The following is a 19,863-nucleotide window of genomic DNA, read 5'->3' on the forward strand; positions in this document are numbered from 1 at the left end:
CGGCGGGCTCCCACCAACCAGGAACCGAGCCCGAGCCGGTGCCCGCTCTCGCGAGAGCCCGGCCGCCTCCTCCTCCTGCTGCTCCGGCCGCTGAGTGGCGGCGCTGTGGGGAGCGCGCAACGGCCGCCGGAGGGGCGGGGAGGGACGGGGCGGGGCCGCCTCGCGCGCCCGCTCGAGCATGGGGGCCGTTAACGGCCGCGCCGCGTGCGCGTTGGGGGGGGGGGGGGGGGGGGGGGAGCGGGTGTTATCCGTGCCGAAGGGAGGCGCTGGTTTCGCTTTTAACGCTCACAGTTAACATAACATCGCCCCGCCGCCCCGCACCGAGTGTGAGGGGGAGCTCCGTGCCCTTTGCCAAAAGAAAACACAGGTCTGCACGAGTAGGATAGCCGGCAATAAAAGCACTGTTTGTCTCAGGGCAACACAATAAGGCAGCTCCAGCTGCAGGACCAGGAGCTGATTAGTCACCAGAACAGGTGGCAGAGCCAACCCCGCAAGCCCCCTGCTCTCTCATCTCCTGCCAGCCCACAAAATAGGATCTGGGGATCCGAGGATCCAGGCCAGGGCTGGGGGGAGAAGTATTGTTTAATTAGACAATGGAATGAAGCCGAGTGCCAGCTGCTGTCCCAAAACCCCCCTGCACTGCGTATCCCTGCTGGATGAGGCGAGGGAGCTGCTCTACACCAGCCTCTGCTACCTGAGGCACACTCCCAAAAAGCCACCCCACACACCCCTGCTCACCCTGACAGGTAACACAGAACTCGGCCTCACCCGCTTGGTGCAGTCCTGACTGCGAAGGAGAATTCTGTGAGCACCACTAGTGTCCGCGAGCTGCTGACAGAGGCTGAGGCCAAAGGAGCCAGCCCCAGCCAGGCTGAAGATCCCTCACCTTTTTGTTCGTAGATAAAGGTGGATACTGGGTACTGCAGCTGAACTGCTCTGCAATTGTAAGTAGAAAGGGTTCGGCTGTGGATGCACCTGCATTAACAAGCAGTGTTAATGGAGGGACAGCCCCTGAGCATAGGCTGCAAGATTGCAAAGCTACATGTAGCACACGGGGCTGGGGGGTAGGGGGAAGTAGTGGATAAATGGCAAAATCACTCCTATGATTATTACAATTTTTTTGTTCAGAGACTTTAACATTTTTTTGAAGTTAAAATAGTTTGCTTTGACGTTTCTAAACAACTATGTCAATTAATTTCTCCCTAACTACTCAGAAGAGTAGTAACTTCTCAGAAATTTTCAGTTTTCCTAGAACAGGATTTCTCAAATAGTAACAAATTTCCTGACATGGTTAGTCACTGTTTGTTATCATTTCTCATCATAGATGGAAATCCAGTCCCAGGGCTTTGCTGAAGGTTCTCCTCTACATTCAGTGAGACAGCTTTAACTTCTCAATATAAGCAGTAGCAAATTATACTAAGTTTATTGATTTATCCACCATTAGACTTGTCTTCAATTTTAATCTGCTCTGCCTTAGCTCCTGCCCCTTCTCCTCTCCTCTTCTAGAGCTGCTTCTGATGATGCAGTACTATCTGTGTGGTGTGGACAGTACGTGAGGCTAGGAAGCAGGATTCCCCCCTTCCTGATTTTTCAGTTTCCCCAGAAAAGCACTCAAAAACCACACTTGGAAGATCCCGGGTGAAGAAAAGTGGGGCATTCAGGAAGTAATCAGGTATTTGGAAAGAGGTTGATGTTTCAGCACCGTCACCATCATTTGTCAGTATAAAATTGCCAGGTAAGATCATAAAGGTTGGTAGGAGAGAATTGTTGGTTGGTATTATTCTCCCTTTTCTTACTGTCTCCATTCAAACCTCATTGAACCTTGGCCACCCAGCAAGTCAGTGAGAGGTGCTGAGATACTTTTGGGCCTCAGAAAATATTAATAAATCTTTCATCTTTACTTCAAACTTGCTTCTTCTCTCTTAGTGGCTACTGCTTTAGCTTCTCTGTTTTCCTCACTTTACAGAAACTCTACTTTTATGATAAAGGAACAACACTTGTTGCTTAAATATCAAAGTTAACATTAAATAAAGTACCAACCTCAAGTATTTTGTTCACATACAGGGAAATATTGCAAAAAAAAAAAAAAAAAATCCTAGCCAAAACCTGAATTCCACAATAAAACCAGAAAATCTTTTTTTTTTTTTTTTCCTCTCTGCAGAGGCAAGAAATAAAAATCAGTCTTGCAGCTGCAAAGAACTTGCAATATTGTATCAGTATTTTTTGATAACCCTAATAGGATATCAGTGAAATAGTTTCATATACCCAAAGGCTTCTGAATATGATTTAGTACTTCACAAAAAAAACCTCTTACCTCTAATTCATCCATAATTTCATTATTCAATATTACTTACATTAAGTTGTCATGGACGCTGTATCACTGCAAGAGTGCAATATCACTAGGAATCAACTCTTAAATCCGAATTTTAGACAAACTATTTCCAAGCAAAGAGAGCCATGCTGTGAAGCAGCAGCAGGAGTTACTGTTGTGGCTTAACCCAGCAGGCAGCTAAGCACCACACAGCTGTTCAATCATGCCCTTCCCTACAGCAAGATGGGGGATAGAATTGAAAAAGGTGTAAGTGCAAGAACTCATGGGTTGAGGAAAAGACAGTTTAATAAGAAAAAGACAAGTGAAAGGAAAAAATAAAAAAGCAAATGATGAACAGAACTGTTGCTCACTGCCAGGTAACAGATGCCCAGCCAGTCCCCAGGCAATGGCAGCCCCCCTTGCCAACTCCCCTCAGCTGTTATTGCTGAGCATGGCATCCTAAGGGAAGGGACATCCCTGCCATCCGCTTGAGCCAGCTGTCCTGGTTCTGTCCCCTCCCAGCACCCCCAGTCTCCTTGCCCCATACAGGGCAGTATGAAAAGCAGCAAAGTCCTTGGCTCTGTGTAAGCATTGCTCTGCAGCAACTGAAAAAGTGTGTGCTATCACCATTATTCTCCTCCTAAATCCAAAACACAGAACCATAACAGCTACTAGGAAGAAAATTAACTCTATCCCAGCCAAAAACAAGACAGTTACAAAATCTCATGGTCAGAAGAAAAAGCAGAACTACAGGCAAAAATAAAGCAAACTATTAGACTTCAAAGCAATACAGAAGGCAGCTATAATTAAAAAAAAATCCAAAGGTTTGAAATTTCTAACGCTCTAAAAGCATAGAAGACTAAGCAAGAACAAAAAGAAAAAAGGACCTCTGAAGTTAACATGTTCATAAATGCACAAAATCATAACGGTCCATACAAAGCCCCAAAATGGAAACCTTAAATTAAAAGCAACCAGGGGCATAAAGAAGCTCATGACAGAGGTTATTGATGTGTTAAACACCAACATATGGTTAAACACACAATAAGGCATAAAAATCATCCCTCAGCCAGTACCACATTGTAGAGAAAACTAATTATTAACTTGCTTATAAAGTTAGTAAAGAGCTCTTTAATTACAGATTTTTGTCAAATCTCTTGGGTGACATCTTTCAATTTTGTTGCTCAGTTGTGTAATCATAATTAATATTCTTGAGATGACTTCTTGTTAAATTTAAATGAAAACACCACAAGTAAGAGCAACTCAAAATGATGCTATTAGCTGTGCAGCAATTACGTTAATAGGTGTTGCTGCACATGCATTAAACACTAAATCTTATCAAAGTTTGGGAAAGGAATGAAACAGAATGGTTTGTAGTCACAATATCAGACACATGCAGGCCATTTGATTTCAAGAAGCTAGGAAAAGGGAAAGAATCTGGTTTGTATTCAGATATTACTTGTTTTTAAGTATAGTTTAAAATGCGAAAGTAAAATGCTACACAGAATAAGTTAGATAGAAGTTAGATACTGCCCAATAACAGAGGTGCAGCTGCATCCTAACTGAGGATGCATTGACTTTCAGTGTATAAAAACACACACAAAAGATACTGTATATTAATTTCAATAGATTCCTTAATGCAATGGAAACAAAGTTTAAGTGTTTACCACTGAAGTATAAATATCTATCCACGTAGCCTTTACTGGGAAGATGATATTGAAGTTATTCAAATTACAGAGTAACCATGTTAACACTGTGTTTCATAGAAAACAAGTGGCACTGAGTTCATCCACAGTGCTTAAAGCTGTAATGTACATCCACAGGGCATATAAGTCTTTGCTTGTGTCCGATTTAGAGCAAGAACTACCCATAAAAAGTGTCAACTGTTGATACTTGTTATAGTAATCCTGAAAGAAAGGAGATTCTGTAACAAGTAGCACTCTCACAGAAGAAACCCACACTAGATAATGCTTTTATTTTTTGCAAGCCACTGTGGCTAAAAAAGGCTCAAACAAAATGCACAATTATGTATTTTTACATATAAAAATAACACAAAACAACACAATATGCACATACACATAGTTCATTATGAAGACACATCCTTCCTTCTTCAAAGCTTCAGATTCTCATTCCTGCCAGTGGTCAGCTGGCAATGTTTTGTCACAGTCATGAAGTTCACTTCTCACCAAATGGCATGGCATTGAGAACAAGACAATGTAAGCAGAGCCATTCCCTCACAAAAGCAAACTACTGCATCCACAGGCACTGACTGAACTGAAAGTCAGTCTTGTGACTGTATAGAACTGGCAACATCATGAGTATTTTTTGCTAACCCTAATAGGATAACAATGCAATAGTGTCAGAGATCCAAAGGCTGATGAATAAGTGATATACTTCTCAATGAAGCTTTTAACACTAATTCATCCATAATTTCATTATTCAGTATTACTCAAAGTTGTCATGGACCTTCTATCACTGCAAGAGTGTAATATCATTATTAGCGATCAGATTGCATCACCAGTGTCTGGCTATTTTATGGGGAAAGGCTGAGAGACCTGGGTCTGTTCAGCCTCGAGAAAAGAAGACTGAGAGGAGACCTTATTAATGTTTACAAATACCTTAAGTGTGGGAGACAGCGGTTTGGCCAACCTCTTTTCAGTGGTTTGTGGGGACAGGACAAGGGGCAATGGCCACAAAATGGATCACGGGAAGTTCCACACCAACATGCAGAAGAACTTCTTCACAGTGAGGGGGATGGAGCACTGGGACAGGCTGCCCAGGGAGGTTGTGGAGTCTCCTTCTCTAGAGATATTCAAGGCCTGGCTGGATGCCTACCTGGGCAGCCTGCTCTAGGGAACCTGCTTTTGCAGGGGGGTGTTGGACCCGATGATCTTTCGAGGTCCCTTCCAATCCCTTCAATTCTGTGATTCTGTGACAATCAACATCTGCTCCTCAAAAGATCACAGAGTGGGTTTATGTGCCTGGGGAACTTGCAACCCTATTACACTCAATACCTTTCAGAAATGCTGCTCTAGGCCTAACTACAGATTACTGAACACCATTCGTTTTAACCTTCTGGCCTCAACTACAATTAACTTAATAAATATGTACAATATGATTTATCTGTGGTACTATGAAGACATCAGCAGAGGGTTGAAACACCATTTGGATGCGATTAACTCCAGACACAAGCTGAGGTATTCCAGCAGGCCAGTCTGAGGCATTTCCACAACTCCCTGGCCAGAATCTTTCACCACTGACAGTAAGGGGAAAAAATCCTAAACCATTTCAATTAACCTGCATAATGTGTGCATGTAAATCCACAGCACAACTGCACAAAAACAAGTAGTGATTACTTCATCTAAGCCTATTCCCTGAAAACAGCCTACAAATATGATGTCTTATATAACTTAAAATCTGATAGGAATTGATCAAAAACAAGATACTAATTACACTTTCTCCTATTCTGGCAACCTGATTAAGAAAAAGCAGTAAAGGCAACTTTCAGCTGCTCAGCTGCATTTGTTCACATTCACTAACAATGATGCAAGATAGGAACCTTTTGTCTGTAAACAGGATTTTAAAATAGAAATCTGTACTTTACCTGCAGCATTCCTTAATTGTTGTTTCTTGGGCATGCACTGGGCTCTGCACTGCTAGGTTACACTGCTAGTCACTAGCTAGTTACAGCTAATCCAAGAACAGCTCAACTCTCCTGCAATGAAATGACAACAGCTAAACTTGGATAAAATATCAAGTTGTCCTACTGTAAGCCTTTCATTTTTTCCTCAGTCAAAATCACTTAATTTCATACCTGAAAATGCTCAGTCAATTCCAAAAGTAATGCTAAGAATGGTTTTACTAGGTATTACACCTTTTAAATATCTTCGTAAGACTGGATTTCCATACCATCTCCCAAAACGCAAATCAGGTCATCTGGGCACACTGAACAAGTCCCACATACACTAACATGCAACAGCTGAAGAGAACTTCAAACAGCATTTAATCAAATCTTGTAGTAGGACCCAAATTCTTATTGGCTTTTCTCAAAATTCACGTGACACGTATTTTCTTCTCGTTTCACTGCAGATCCACCTTACTAGGAAAAGGCTTGGGATAAATCAAGAATCCTGTAAGAATATTCAAGCATGGATTAGTAAAAATATTGATTTTATAACTTAACTATACCTTGTTAAGTTAAAATAGAAGTTTAACAAATAGAATCACATCTTGGTCTTCAGTTCATCCACAGCAAATTGACACATTTTTGTGGAACATCGCTTACACTGTTTGCTGGACAAGCACTCGTTTTTGTTGTGATGGATCACCTTAGTATTTACATACAGTAAGATGAGAGGAAATGAACGTCAAGAAGTGTTTGATGTAATACACAGAAACCCCAACCAAATACAAGAAATATAGAGGACAATCTCCACATTTAAGTCTGCCTGTGGACAGCACTCTGCTTCTTAAGAGTTTTAAGTGTAAAAAAAAATCCAAAAAAAAAAACCACTACGTAGTATTATTGCTTTCTAAAACTGTACACTGACATAGCACGGCAAAAGCTTTTTCTTGAGAAAAAATGTATATCCTCTGGCTTTTATGATACAAACCTCAATGGTTAAGGAGGGAATGGAGGGTTCATTCAGGGCTGGTAAGTTTCCAAGGTAGTTTTGCAAGACTAATTTATATATATATATATATATATATATATATAAATTGACTGCTGCAATCATTAATAACTAAGCTTAAATGTCATTGTGATAAAGATCTTGCTTAGCTCATAACGGAATTTGAAAGCTAAGGAGCTGCTCATCTCTCCCCATTTAGCTATATGGAGCAATGAATTCTAAATTACATAATTAAAATGGCAAGATTGTAATTTGTCTGCATGACCTGTGTGTGGCACTGCATCAACTACCATACACAAATGGATTGCAAGATTTTTCTTTCATATAAATGAAAATCTCAAAAAAGCTAAAAAAAAAAAAAAAAAAAAAAAAAAAAGACTAACAGTCATGTTTATATTGTCACCTTTTTCAGGGTCACTAAACATATTTCTAGCAGAATGTAACAGCTCTGCTTCTGCACCTGCACTTTATGAGGCTATAATGATTAAGTCAGTGTTTAAGTGTGGCCAGCAGTATTTACCAGGAAAGCAATTGCTCAGATTGTAGGGAAAGGAGATGCCAAAACATTTTCAGAGTTGATCTTACCGTACAAGGCACTAAGTTTTTCTTCTGATTTTTGTGACGAAGATTTACACACACATTTGCAGTTCAAAATGACTCATCTATGACACAGCAATTAAAACTATATTTACAAATGAAAACAGTGTTTTAGTGAAACAAGACCTTACCTGTTTGAAAAGGAACACTCGACAAACTGCTTCTGCACTGATCTCTACTGCAGTTTCCATCGGCATCCATCCCTGCTACCAGAGTGTTTTCTGGAAGCTTGTAATTGAAAACTGCACATTTAACAACAGTCTAGCTTTCTTTCTATGACTTGAAATTTTAGAACTAATTTTTAATGTAATATTCACATCCTTAGGAATTTCCAGAGCTCTGAGAAACCTGCAACACAAAGTCCCACTCTAGCTTTCTAGGTGAAATATCATCAAAGTTAGTATCACGTCTCTGATTCCGAACAATCTTTGGTCAACATGGAAGTAGAAAAAACACTTGAATTAAGGGGAGAAAACAGCAAAGAAATCTAATAAACTAAAGAGAAGTTCCAGGCAACTACTTTGTATTCTACTACCTAACGTAGAAAACGTATTTCCCTTAACAAGGAAAATATCCTCAAAATGTCAATCATAATAATGCTATGAATGCTGTCAAATTTAAAATGAAGAAAAAATAAGTATAATCTGTAAACCAAGTACTGATGTCAGCAAACAGCAAAACCAACTTGTGTCACTAGCTCAAGAGGAGAGGCCAGCCTAGGAAACCTATTTTTTCAGGCATTTATACTTCACTATCAGAGACGCTCAAAATATCTGAAAAAATACCATTGATACCTAAACTGTCAGCGCTCAACTACAAAAAAAAAAAAAAAAAAACAACCACAGTATATAAATATATATATTTATATACAGAAAAATGTAGTTGTGCAGTCAGCAAATGTTTCAAGGAAGGAGGGCTTAGGAATGTGTAAAGAATTAGCAGCTCTTCCAAACTTTCTCCCCCGGATTTGTTTGTGCATTGAGAAAATAAACAACTACAGCTTTGAAATATTCTAAGATCATAAGTACTCCTTGGGTATATGTGCAAGTGCAGGAGTACAGAGCATGACTCTTTACCACAACGGTAAGCAAAGTAACTACGATGCGTAAACAGGAGCAGTGATTATCTAATCACTTCTGCTAACAAATTAGAGGCAACTCATCAGTGGAGGTACACAGTTGCAATTGTACCAATAAAATGATTAAAACCAGTATGTCCTAAACCAAACATTAGACTTACCAATTATTCACCATGCCTGTGGCTTTGTCAGCTGTAGCATCAGTGAGGAGCAGTTCAGTATTGAATAAGACCTTCAAAGCAGAGTTGAGTTATAGCTCCAGAGTCTTTAAGGATTTCAACTATTTTTGATTAAGCCATCGAGGTCCCCTGGCTCACATCACTTTTCCTGGCTCCCAGAAGGCTGGGACCCAGATATATTTAGTTGCTTGCAGCAGGGTTTTACATCAGAGATTTGTTTTCAAAACTCTTCCAGATGCTTTTTGTTTGAAAGATACTATGAGGTAATGTACAACTTTGGGAAAAAAAGTGGCTTGTATCTAGGCGCCTTTACACACACATTAATACCCATTCACTGTTTCACAGGACAGAATTTACACATCAAAACTGAACAACTTGATTTATTTAAAATCCACCTCAAAATGCATTGTGTTTAGTTGTTTGTTTGTTTGTTTTTAAATGAACATTCAAAGCATCAAAATATTACTAATTTAAAAAGAACCTTTGTTAAAAATAACATAATTTACATATGGCAGATTGTGGCTGTGAGGGGAGAGAAACAACCAATGGTAGAATAGGCACAGTACTAAGGCCAACACGCTGGAAAACAACACAGCTTTATACTCAACTTTTAAATGACTTTGACAAAATAAAACAATTGGGTGGGAAAATAAAACCAACCGCTTACTTACGGGCATTTGTGTAAAAAAAGCGTTAGTAAATTTTCTATCTAGACCTAACTCGTTCATGTATTTAAAGAGCTCTATGTTCTTCCAGATAAAAACAACACGTTTCTAAACCAAGGCAGATTATTATTTGGAACTGGCATAGTAAAATAAAGGATCACAGTATACAGAGCTTAAAATCCTGTACCAGGAAAGAGCGACAAGTGGTTTACAAGGGGATCATTTAAGAATATTACCTAATTTTTAAAAACAGAGATACAAAATATCAGTTGCATAGGGATTTAAATATAAGGCCAAGCAGGAGATTGAAGTAAAATAAAGATCGTAAGAAGGGCACTATGGTGTCAAAACATAGTATTTCCGTTTGAATTATGTCTAATTCAAAATCACAGTATTTTGCTAGTACTACAAACAGTGAATGTCAAACTGTCCCATTAATCTTGAACTGAAAACTGACATTAGAACTTCTAAATAGTACAAAACTAAAGCTCATTGTCTAAACCTGATCAGTGTATTAGCACAATAGTGCTTGGTACGTACCTGATTTATATACTCTACCTTCTGTAAATAATATAAAGGTTATTTCTTGTTAATAAGTGTGAGATCACAATATTACTGCATGCCATCAGTGGTTTGCAGGCTTACTTGATATTTAATTATTCAGTCTTTAAAAGTGTAAGATCCCACCCTGCAGAATCTTCACCCATCGAACACAGAACACTGTCATTAATAAAATACAATAGAAGTTCCACCACTAACAACTAACATATAAGCCAGGATTGTAGGTCTAAACCCAGTATAGTTCATTATTATTAACTCACAGCAATTTTTGTTAGGAAGGTAACCTGTAGACTTCCAAATAATCTTCCGCATGTATTAAATATAAACAAGTAGGTAACTAACGGTCATCTCTTGACATTTCAAGTAGATTATTCAATTGTGAAAGTATTTCTGCAAAAATCAATTTTAAGTTGTTAAATGAAGTTCAAATATTAATTTCCATATCTACATGTAGCTTAATTAACCTAACATTGTAAGAAATAGTAGTGTAAAGAAAAAAATCTCCAGACAAATTAGGCATTAAGGTACACTAACTGGGAATACCTGAACCAACATTGTAACTGAAAAAGTGCATAAACATGGTAATACTACAGATGTGTTAACTACAGAACAAAAAGTTTTCTGAAAGCTAAGCAATACTATTTTACACGTTATTTACAGGTTGCAAATTTTCCAGAGACCACATAGCCGATTTATGATCTTAAAATTCTTTTGATACATTTGAAGTGTCATTTGGCTTCCATCCTATTCGGTCAAGAACCTATTCACGCACCAGTGAATACTGTACAGTCAAGCCATGCTGCCATTGTGGTCCTGTAATTCTTCAAAATTCACTCCTTTCTGTTCTCCATAGAAAAGGCAGTATATTCACTTCACGCTTTTTGTTGGTGTTTCAGACTCTGTAGACTGTCTCCCATCAGTCCATGCCTCCCGTGTGCTCTTCAGTGCTAGTGTTTTCTGCTGGTCAACCACAACATAATCAACTCTTTCGTCTGCCACACTGCTGCCCGAACCACTGCTCTTTTTCTGGATAAAAACACGGGAGGACAAAAAAAAAAGTTAAAACATACGATTTATTTATTAGAAAATAAAATGTCTGTCTCAAACAGATACAGAACAAGTAACTTTCAATGACCGGTCCAACAGAACCTCTCCAACTGACCTTTTGACAAGCTAATTAGGGTGATCTTGCTGGAGGTTCTTTCCCAGCAACTACTTGTGAAAAAATTCTAAGCACCTCATGCACAAGTTCAAAATTTGCTCACCTTACGAGGTGGGGTAGATTTTCCTGAATCTAGGTCCAGATCTAAATATTCTACTTGTTTATCTCCTTTAGGTTTTACCATGGGACTGCTTCCTCCATCAAGACTGTTGCTACCGAACAAATTCTGAAATTATAATACAAATAATTTCAGCTGCAAATGTACATGTTAATAGTTGAAATTATCAAATATGCTTATTATAAACTGTCAAAATATTCAAGGTTAAAAAACTGGCTGAGCTCTTACAATCAGTTAAACCATGCAAGTTTTACTGACATTGTGCAACAAGTATATTCAAATTTAAGTGGAAATGGAACAATGTTGAACTTGGGACAGAATCAAAAGCCAAGAGGGGTTGGGTAACGGAACCCAAAAACCAACCCCCCAAAGTTAAGGTTGCAACCAAATCAGTCTGTCTTCCACCTAGTACCCCTTTCATATCACAACATAAGAATGGAATAGTTTTGGTGTTTCCTTCATTTATTTATTTCTTAAAGAATTTGTTACATCTCAAATCTAGCATTTCTTAATTACAATTATAAAAAATAATTGCTATTAAATATCTTAGGAGAATTTCAGCCTTACAATAGTGGTAAAGCTCCAAATGAAACTTTTGCATGTCACTCAAAAGCTATCATAATTAAATTTAAAATCAAAAGGTATTATTCAATTAATAAAACTGAAATATTAAAACTTTGGGAAATTTGTGCAGAGCTGCCTGAACTGAAGTTGTATTGCATAAACCTAAATTTCAATTAGCCCATACTTTTACAACCTCACCTCCTCTGTCCTCTCCCAGCCTGATCCCTCCCTCTTAACAGGTGTTATAGGAACAGTACAATAGAAGGACTCTTCTCTAAAAGATAAAGAAAAAAAAAGGAAGACAGAGGGCAGCAGTCAGCAAAAAATGAAGAGGAAGGCAGAAGGAAAGACAGAAGGGTAAGGCTGACAGCAACTTGAAAGAAAGCAGAATATTGCTGATTTTATTAAATAAAACAGAAGTGCAACATGTCCAAACAAGATGGTTCAAAGCTGATGACAGAAAAGGATGAAAAAAGTCTGGACTCCTTTCTAAGATGTTGTTGGAACAAATCAAAACTTTTGAGAAATCTATATAATTCATTAGCACACATTAAAACAAATGCCTTGACATATCTGGAAACATTCAGGTTCTCTAGGAAATAAAATATTTTATTGGTTAAATCTTAATGGGCTGGGCTTTTTCAATTCATGTTATCCATTGCACCTGTATCGTCCAACTCATTAAGTGGTAAACAAGGACAAACACAAACAACTATGACAAAGGTTCATTTTTGTTGCCCAAACTCTCTAAACATATTTCTGCATATTTAACAAAAATTGGGATCTGTGTAAAGGTTTCCAGAATAAACTTAAAAAGCTCTTACTCATTAAACAGAAAATGATATGTTATGTCAAACGAACTAGACAGGCAGAAACATAAGCATTAGAAAACAAGATTAAAATATACTTAAATGAAAATGGAAGGATATCTGTAGAACAACCTTGAAGAAAGAATGGTGCAAGCAAACAGAAGATACTAACGACAGGCCATTTTGGGTGCAAAATTAAATACACCATCTTAGCACTGAAATTAAACCCCCTGAAACGGCATTGTAAGAATCAACAGAAGTCTCCACTTCTAATTGCGATTCTGCAATTCTGCTTATGGGCAGAAGCGACTCCAAACATTTGTGCAAAACGGGACACTTCTTGCATCTGTAAAATGGGATGTGACCAATTACTTACCAGTGCCTCTTGCACAGTGCTCTTGTAAGAGATGGGCTAGGTTTTTACCTCACTGGCACCCCACTGCTGAAGCATGCTTCACCTGAGAAGCACACTTGCATTGCCAGCAGGTCGGACACTGCACAAAACATGAGCCAGACTTTCTGCGGGCTCCTAAGCTTGCACTGAGTCCGAGCTACCACAGAGAAGTCAGCAGGAGGGGCTTGCCTGGGGGACCTAAGAGGTGGTATCCACAGGCAGCCATGGAGCACGGGAGGTAGAAGGCTGGAGGGAACTGGGAAGGGTATGTGGGACAGCAGAGGGTGGGTAGCAAGCAGCACTGTGAGAAGAGTCTAGGGCGTAGTGAAACGGGATAGCACATGCCATATAGGAAGGCAGACAAATGAACAGCACAAAAAAAAGGTGGCAGCAGGCAGGCTCTACCCCAGAGAAGGTTTGGAAACCATAGCTTCGTAAGGCTTTAAAGGTGAAAAATGTATTCCCCACTAAAAGAGAATCCAAGCATTAAAAATGTTGTAATTGCATTGAAACTACCCTGACTTAAATCCTGGGGCAAAAATGCAGGTATCCCCCTACTGCTTTAGGAATATTCTGGACCATGTCTCACTCCAGGACTAGGCTTACTGCTGTTCTTTTACTTGAAAATGCTATTGCATTTTCTCTCTCCCCAGTTAAACCAAACAAAAACAAACCACCACACAGAACACATCACTAATTTTTCTTAACTAGCTCTGACAGCACTGCAAGCTAAATATTTGAAACTACCATCTGAATTAGCTCTCCCCAAAAGTGAAAAAAATACGTATTTAGTATACAAAGCCCCATTTGACTTTTTTTAAAAAAAAAAAAAAAAAATCTAATAAAAGCAGAGGTAGCTCAGTTCTTTTTTGTTGTTGTTTTCAACAGAATATAAACATATCGATCCTTATTTTTTTTCCCCTCAATTCTTTCCACATTTCATGGAAGATCTTCCTTTTAGTAAAGGTTTTTAAGCCTGTCTTAGAAGTTTTATGAATAATTTATTTCCCTTGATGCCCTGATACCGAATTGCTAGTCTAGAACTAACAATGGCAGACAAGAGGAGACAGTTTCTAGGTAAAAGAGAAAGTCAAATGTTGACTTGTTTTGTACAACAGACATATATACTAACCATAGCCTCTATAAATGACTATACTCTTAACTTCCTCAGTGAAATCCTAACAAAACTACAGTTCTATTACACAGATTTATTATTTTGATCTAGAAATATAAAAGAAGATGATGTTGAGTGGAAGGATTTGTATTGTGTTTGCATGATTTAGAAGTAAGGACTGCACAGGAAGAGAGTAGTTAAGATGTAGATTTTACATACTGGGTCTTCAGTGGACTGATTTGGATTCATGGAAACATAATTCTCTTCACTGTCATGCGAGTCACTGCTGGAAGTTGTGCTATGAACTGAATCCGGTCTGGGAGACATGGGAAACCTGGAGGAGCTAATTACCAGGAATTATTTTACAAACAATACATCTTGAATATCTTAAACCTCCTGGTAAACAACAAAAATAAGCACATTAGAGCTGAAATTTTCATTGAAGATTACTAGAGTGTTGCATTTTTTTGGTTATGTTGTCTTTTACATATATTACAAAATAAAAAATCATTGACATAATTTGTCTTAACGCATGCATGCATATACACACATACTTCAAAAGGAAACCTCAATCTGTATTACACAGGCTGAGAATATAACACAGATGTGTATACACATATACTAGCACTAGTCAACAAAAACAGTTAATCCAAATGAAGAAAAGCCAGGAACTTACTCTCGTGCAAAACTTCTGGTGATAGGAGATCTAACTGGGGCTTGTAATTCTTCCCATTCAGGCAGCGGTTTTATTTCTAGTGGAGCTGGTTTTGCTATATAAGAAACAGACGACCTTAAAGCACGGAACATTCCCAAACAAACTTAAATTTAATAGCTTTTCAAAGTGTAAATGCCAAAAAGAAATACTGTTTTTCAAATAGTGAAAACTAGTTAAGAAAAGGAGACACTTCAATTCCTATAAAGCTATGATACATTAACTTGTAGTTTAAATTTCCCAGTTACTAAAAAGCAACAGTATTTAGAAAAAAAAAAACACACAAATTAAGAATTTGCAAGATACACTCAAACATATAATTTAACATTTCGAACAGACTGAAATGGCAGCATCATGTTCTGTGTTTACAGTGGCACAATGACTTGCTGAACTGACAAGTGCACATAGGGTTGACAGCTTTGGCTTAAAATACCAGCACAGCCAGCTCCGTATACTTTTCCTGGCTCATGGACAATGATTATTATGCAAACTCTGCTCTCACTGCATGAATGTGCCCCTACAGATTAGGTTTCACAGCTCAAAGTGTGGGCAGAATCTGCAACTAAGTTTTCAGAACGGAGAGATGAGCCAATACTTAAGTTCCAAAAGGTGTTTGGCTTGCTTCAGTGCTCACCAACTGGAGAGCAGAGCAGCGTGTTTGTGCCATCAGTGACAGCTAATGTGCTAGAAAAGATGCCATTTTTTAATTCCATTTTCAGAACAGAAACACAAGTTGATTGTTAGTGAGAAACATCATCTCTTTATCCAACTTTTGTTTCATCCTTCCTAAGCCTTTAAAAAAAATCAAGAAGGATCATGGGACTCGTAAGGAACAAAATTACGTATGGTTAAACTGTTGCCACGGTTCAAATCTCAATTTCATTCTCCCTAAAACTGTTTTAAGAAGATAGAAAGCAAAGCCATTGAAGTAACATCCAGCCCCACCCGTCCCCCAAATTATCTGTTTGCTGCATATTAACAAATTCACCAAGATCAAGTATTAGGCATGCAGAACTAGTTCATGTAGAATAAGAACTGTCATAAGCGACCACATGAGGAACTGACAGAAATCAGTTGCTTAATCAGCGTGGTTGTCTTGCAAGGGAAAAAACAGAACTGTACTCATCATACTTTCATTATACTCACTCCTCAGATAGAGTTTACTGAAAAGTCAGCTATCTTACATATCAAACAAAGGCTTATGATTCACATTTTCTGGATAAGTACAAGTCTTCAGCATCCCAAACAATTTTCTCCTTTAATTAAAAAGTCGTAATTACTCAAAGCATATCGAGCCTGCTTCAGTAATTGTGCCACTTTAACTCACTTGCTCATAAAAAGCTGTCACCACAGCCTCAGAAGAGGACCTACAACTCATCTGTGTCAAGGTATAAGGTATCATACGAGATAGGGTGGCAGAACTGAACTTTACACAGGCAAGATGATCCTGAAGATTGAGTGACACAAAAATTATCAGCTCAGCTCCAGTCCTCTGTCAAGGCCTGAGGCTAAATGGCAGGTACAATCAGTGGCCAAGGTACCACTCCAGCAGAAAGAGTAAAGGACTTGGTCAAAGGAATATTTCATCTGGTTGCAATGGGCTTTAACAACCAAAGGTACTGAACAACATCAAAAATCTCACAGAAGTGTTGCTATCTGTAATTTACTTTACTTTGCGTGCCAATATCAAGCACTACCTCAGCATCTTGATTTAAGCCCAGACTAAATGCAACGTTCATTAAGTTACCTATGTAAATCACATTATTATTAAATAGTTACAGGATTATATTTTGCCTTACTTCAGCATTTGACCTACAGTAGAAGACCCAAGTAAACGGTGATTTCAGGTTTACTGCCTAACAAAAGACAGTTCAAGCAACTTACATGTGAGTCACACATACTTGTTTCTAAACAAACAAAAAAGTAAATCGAACAGCTAAAAGTAAATATGAACAGCTAAAATTTAAGAGATCTAGCATCTACGTTGATGTCAAGGTAATGTATTCATCTGCTGTTCACAACAGAAAGGCTATACTTTCTTACATAGTTTTTTGCTTGGCATGGGATACAAGTTTATGATCTTAGATGATAAAGAAGTAAGAAGACTAGAGGAGAGTTATAGAGTAACAGTTCGAGTAAGTTTTATTTATTTTTATAAAGCTCCATATACATACAGTGCTCAAGTACATACCCTTTCTTCTTGTAGTAAAGTCACCTACGGTTTGTGAATCAGTTCGCTCTAAACCATGTGGTTTAGGTCTTAAAATTTTAGGACTTTGACCTAATTGGTAAAAAGAAGACTCTCTTAATATAGTATTCTTTTTATAACTGGAAAATGGATTTTTTTTAAATAAACAGCGCAACCCCCTGCAGAAAGGTTAACACCACAAGCACAAGCAAGCTGCTGAAGGAAGAGTTTTACAGTCTAGTTAGGTCTCACGCTAAAGGCTTTAAGCACCAAACTTGAAACAAAGAAAACACTGCATGCAAGTCATTTGCTGGAGGCAAGCATAAAAGCTGTACAGAAAGCCTAAAACATGTATCAACAAATGTTGTAACTGACCACTTTTTTCAAGTTGTATTAAATAAATTCCATATTTGAGGAATATCTAGTATGACAAGAAAACAGTCACCTTTCAGGCATAATTTCTTTGAGGGTAGCTTGACTTAAGTCCTCTTTAGCTCCAGTATTACTTTGGAAATAGGGATGGTCTTGGGAAACGTCCTACCCACTACGTACCCCCTTAGCTGAGAAGCCACCAGGAGCTCCACACTGTAGTTAAACTTGTTACCGAGAGGTCTGTACTGATCTGCATCAAAATCTCCTCCCTGACACCGCAGAAACAGGGTGACTTTCTTTCCAAGCTCCCAGTCTGCATACAGCACAGAGCATTCCAGTCCTCACCGCAAACAGCCCTATCAGAAAATGACATCTAATTCTTTTTCCCGTTCTATATGAACATGTGCAATTGCAACAGATGCACTAATCATTCCCTAATATTCTATGCTATCATACAATGCAACCTTTTAAATGAACCTGGCAACAAGATGAGTACAAAATAAGAAAACATTTGAGATTTAACAAGCTCCCTCCAGGCAGTAGTAATATAACCCCCTTCTCAGTAAGGAACCTCTTAGCCAACTTCAAACTCTGCAAGCAGTTCTGGTCACACTGCGTATTTTAAATAAATATGATCGATAATGCACGATAACTAACTTGTCATGAAAGTCTACCTGACAAAGGGTTTGTTTAATATTACAAAAAGTGAGTGCCTTCAAGTGGTACACCGAGAAGCCATATGAAAGGTAAAGATTTACAATAAACCAAGTAAGTTTAAGGCTGATAATGTTCAAAAGTTGCCCTACAGCACAAAAGGAAAAAGGACTGGCACAGATTCAGATGTGGGCTGGTACTACCAGCAATGAGTGAGAAGGCTTTGTAAAAAAAATAGATTTGGCAACGAACACCAGGAGTTTGCAAATCCCTAGCCCAAGGGTTTTGCATATGAAGTGCTCTATTACTGTTATCGCTAAGTATTGGGAGTAATCAAATAAGAAAGGTAAACATTTATTTTTTTTTTTTTACTGTATCTTAAATTTTACACAGCACTTCCAAGAGACCATGCAGGTAAGACTATTTATTTACTAATACTGCCACATAGCAGCTTTAAAACAAAAGAACATGAAATGATTTTCACGCAAAGGCTTCTTTTCTAATTTCAAAACCGGACGATCCCTTAAAGGGCTAGAAGTGCTGATGAAAAGACCAAGTGGCTGGGCAATGCTGACCAAAGACTTGGACTGTCAAATGGTACACACGGTATTTCCGTGAAGTATGCTGTTGACTGGACCTAGATCAAAAGCATGACCCAACACACTGCCAAGTTTATTCTGAGCTGATTCAATATTCCTAAGTATCTTGCCTACAACTCTATGATAAAAGCTTGCCTATACAAAAGGCCAAGATCTCAAGCTCAGTTGAACAGATTTAGAAGTTCAAATTCCAATGTTGTCTAATAAAAACAATTTGATGCTCAACATCCTTACCTAGTCATATTAATTCTGTTTCAGTTTTATTACCTGATTTAAATAAATTCAGGCCAAGACAACTCAATTTAAAATGCCAATCAACATACTTACACATGAGCATCAATCTTAAATACAGTGAGAAATCTAGCACATGTAATAGGGTTAATGAAGGGATTTAACCAGCGTGTACTTTATAACCTCTCCTCTTACAACCAAATGTAGGCTGAAGCAACTGAAACCAACAGTATGGGAGAGAAGCACAGGGAAGTCAGGGTTGTGACTCATTATTTCTGCTTTTGTTAATGATTCTATGTGGTCTCATGCAGCTGACCTTCCTGAACTAACTCCTGAAGCTAACCTTCCTGATTATCCCTGTTTGTAAAATATGGGCATTATGTAAGTGCCTGCCTCATACTTAATTTAGCACTTCAAAACTGTTCTGAGGCTTTCTGAAGAGCTATATAAATAAGTACAGGTCCCTATAATATTTCTCTTGCGCATCAGACAAGAACATACAAAATGTTCCAGCATAAAATAGACTGAGTTTTCATCTCTTCCTGCAGAAAGACTGTTCAACCTAAAATAAATTTAGTGGCAAAACAGCTTGCTGCTACCAGATAGCCAGGATAATGCAGTTACCCTAGTTAGTTTGTCATAGGGAATTAAAATACTTGCGCAAGTTTTCCGTCTCTACAAAATCAAAAAAAAAAACACAGTCTAATCTCTTTTGAGGAGCTTACATCTCAATAGAAAAAAAACTGATATCAGGCAAAGGAAAAGGAGTTGGGGGAAAATCACAATCACGAGACTGATGTTTCTTATTTTTGGGTCTGTATTGCAGAACTCCTCTACTCCATTTTTGTTCATTTAAGAAAAAAATAACGTAAGGCTCTGGCACAGAAAAGTTCTTGATAATATCTCTAACTCCCTCTAAAGGCACAT

The 19,863-nt window shown here is 38.3% G+C and overlaps 1 protein-coding gene across 8 annotated transcripts in view; it reads right to left on the reverse strand.

Annotated features, from left to right (window-relative positions):
- Positions 1-9,167: 9,167 nt before the first annotated feature.
- The window catches only part of GAB1 (GRB2 associated binding protein 1), a 96,248-nt gene continuing 85,552 nt past the window's right edge, over positions 9,168-19,863 (reverse strand). For 3 of the 8 annotated variants that reach the window (XM_084285581.1, XM_084285583.1, XM_084285579.1), the window contains 5 exons: positions 17,084-17,173; positions 14,857-14,950; positions 14,400-14,523; positions 11,285-11,407; positions 9,168-11,045 (listed from right to left, as the gene is read on the reverse strand). In XM_084285581.1, the coding sequence (XP_084141707.1) occupies positions 10,887-11,045; positions 11,285-11,407; positions 14,400-14,523; positions 14,857-14,950; positions 17,084-17,173 (590 nt within the window). In that variant the 3' untranslated portion in view covers positions 9,168-10,886. Of the gene's footprint in view, positions 11,046-11,284; positions 11,408-12,061; positions 12,138-14,399; positions 14,524-14,856; positions 14,951-17,083; positions 17,174-19,863 lie in introns of those variants that run through there. The other 5 variants (XM_084285585.1, XM_084285582.1, XM_084285580.1 and 2 more) reach the window with 4 other exon arrangements.

Source organism: Netta rufina, assembly GCF_964035555.1.
Source record: "Netta rufina genome assembly, chromosome: 4".
Lineage (NCBI taxonomy): Eukaryota > Metazoa > Chordata > Aves > Anseriformes > Anatidae > Netta > Netta rufina.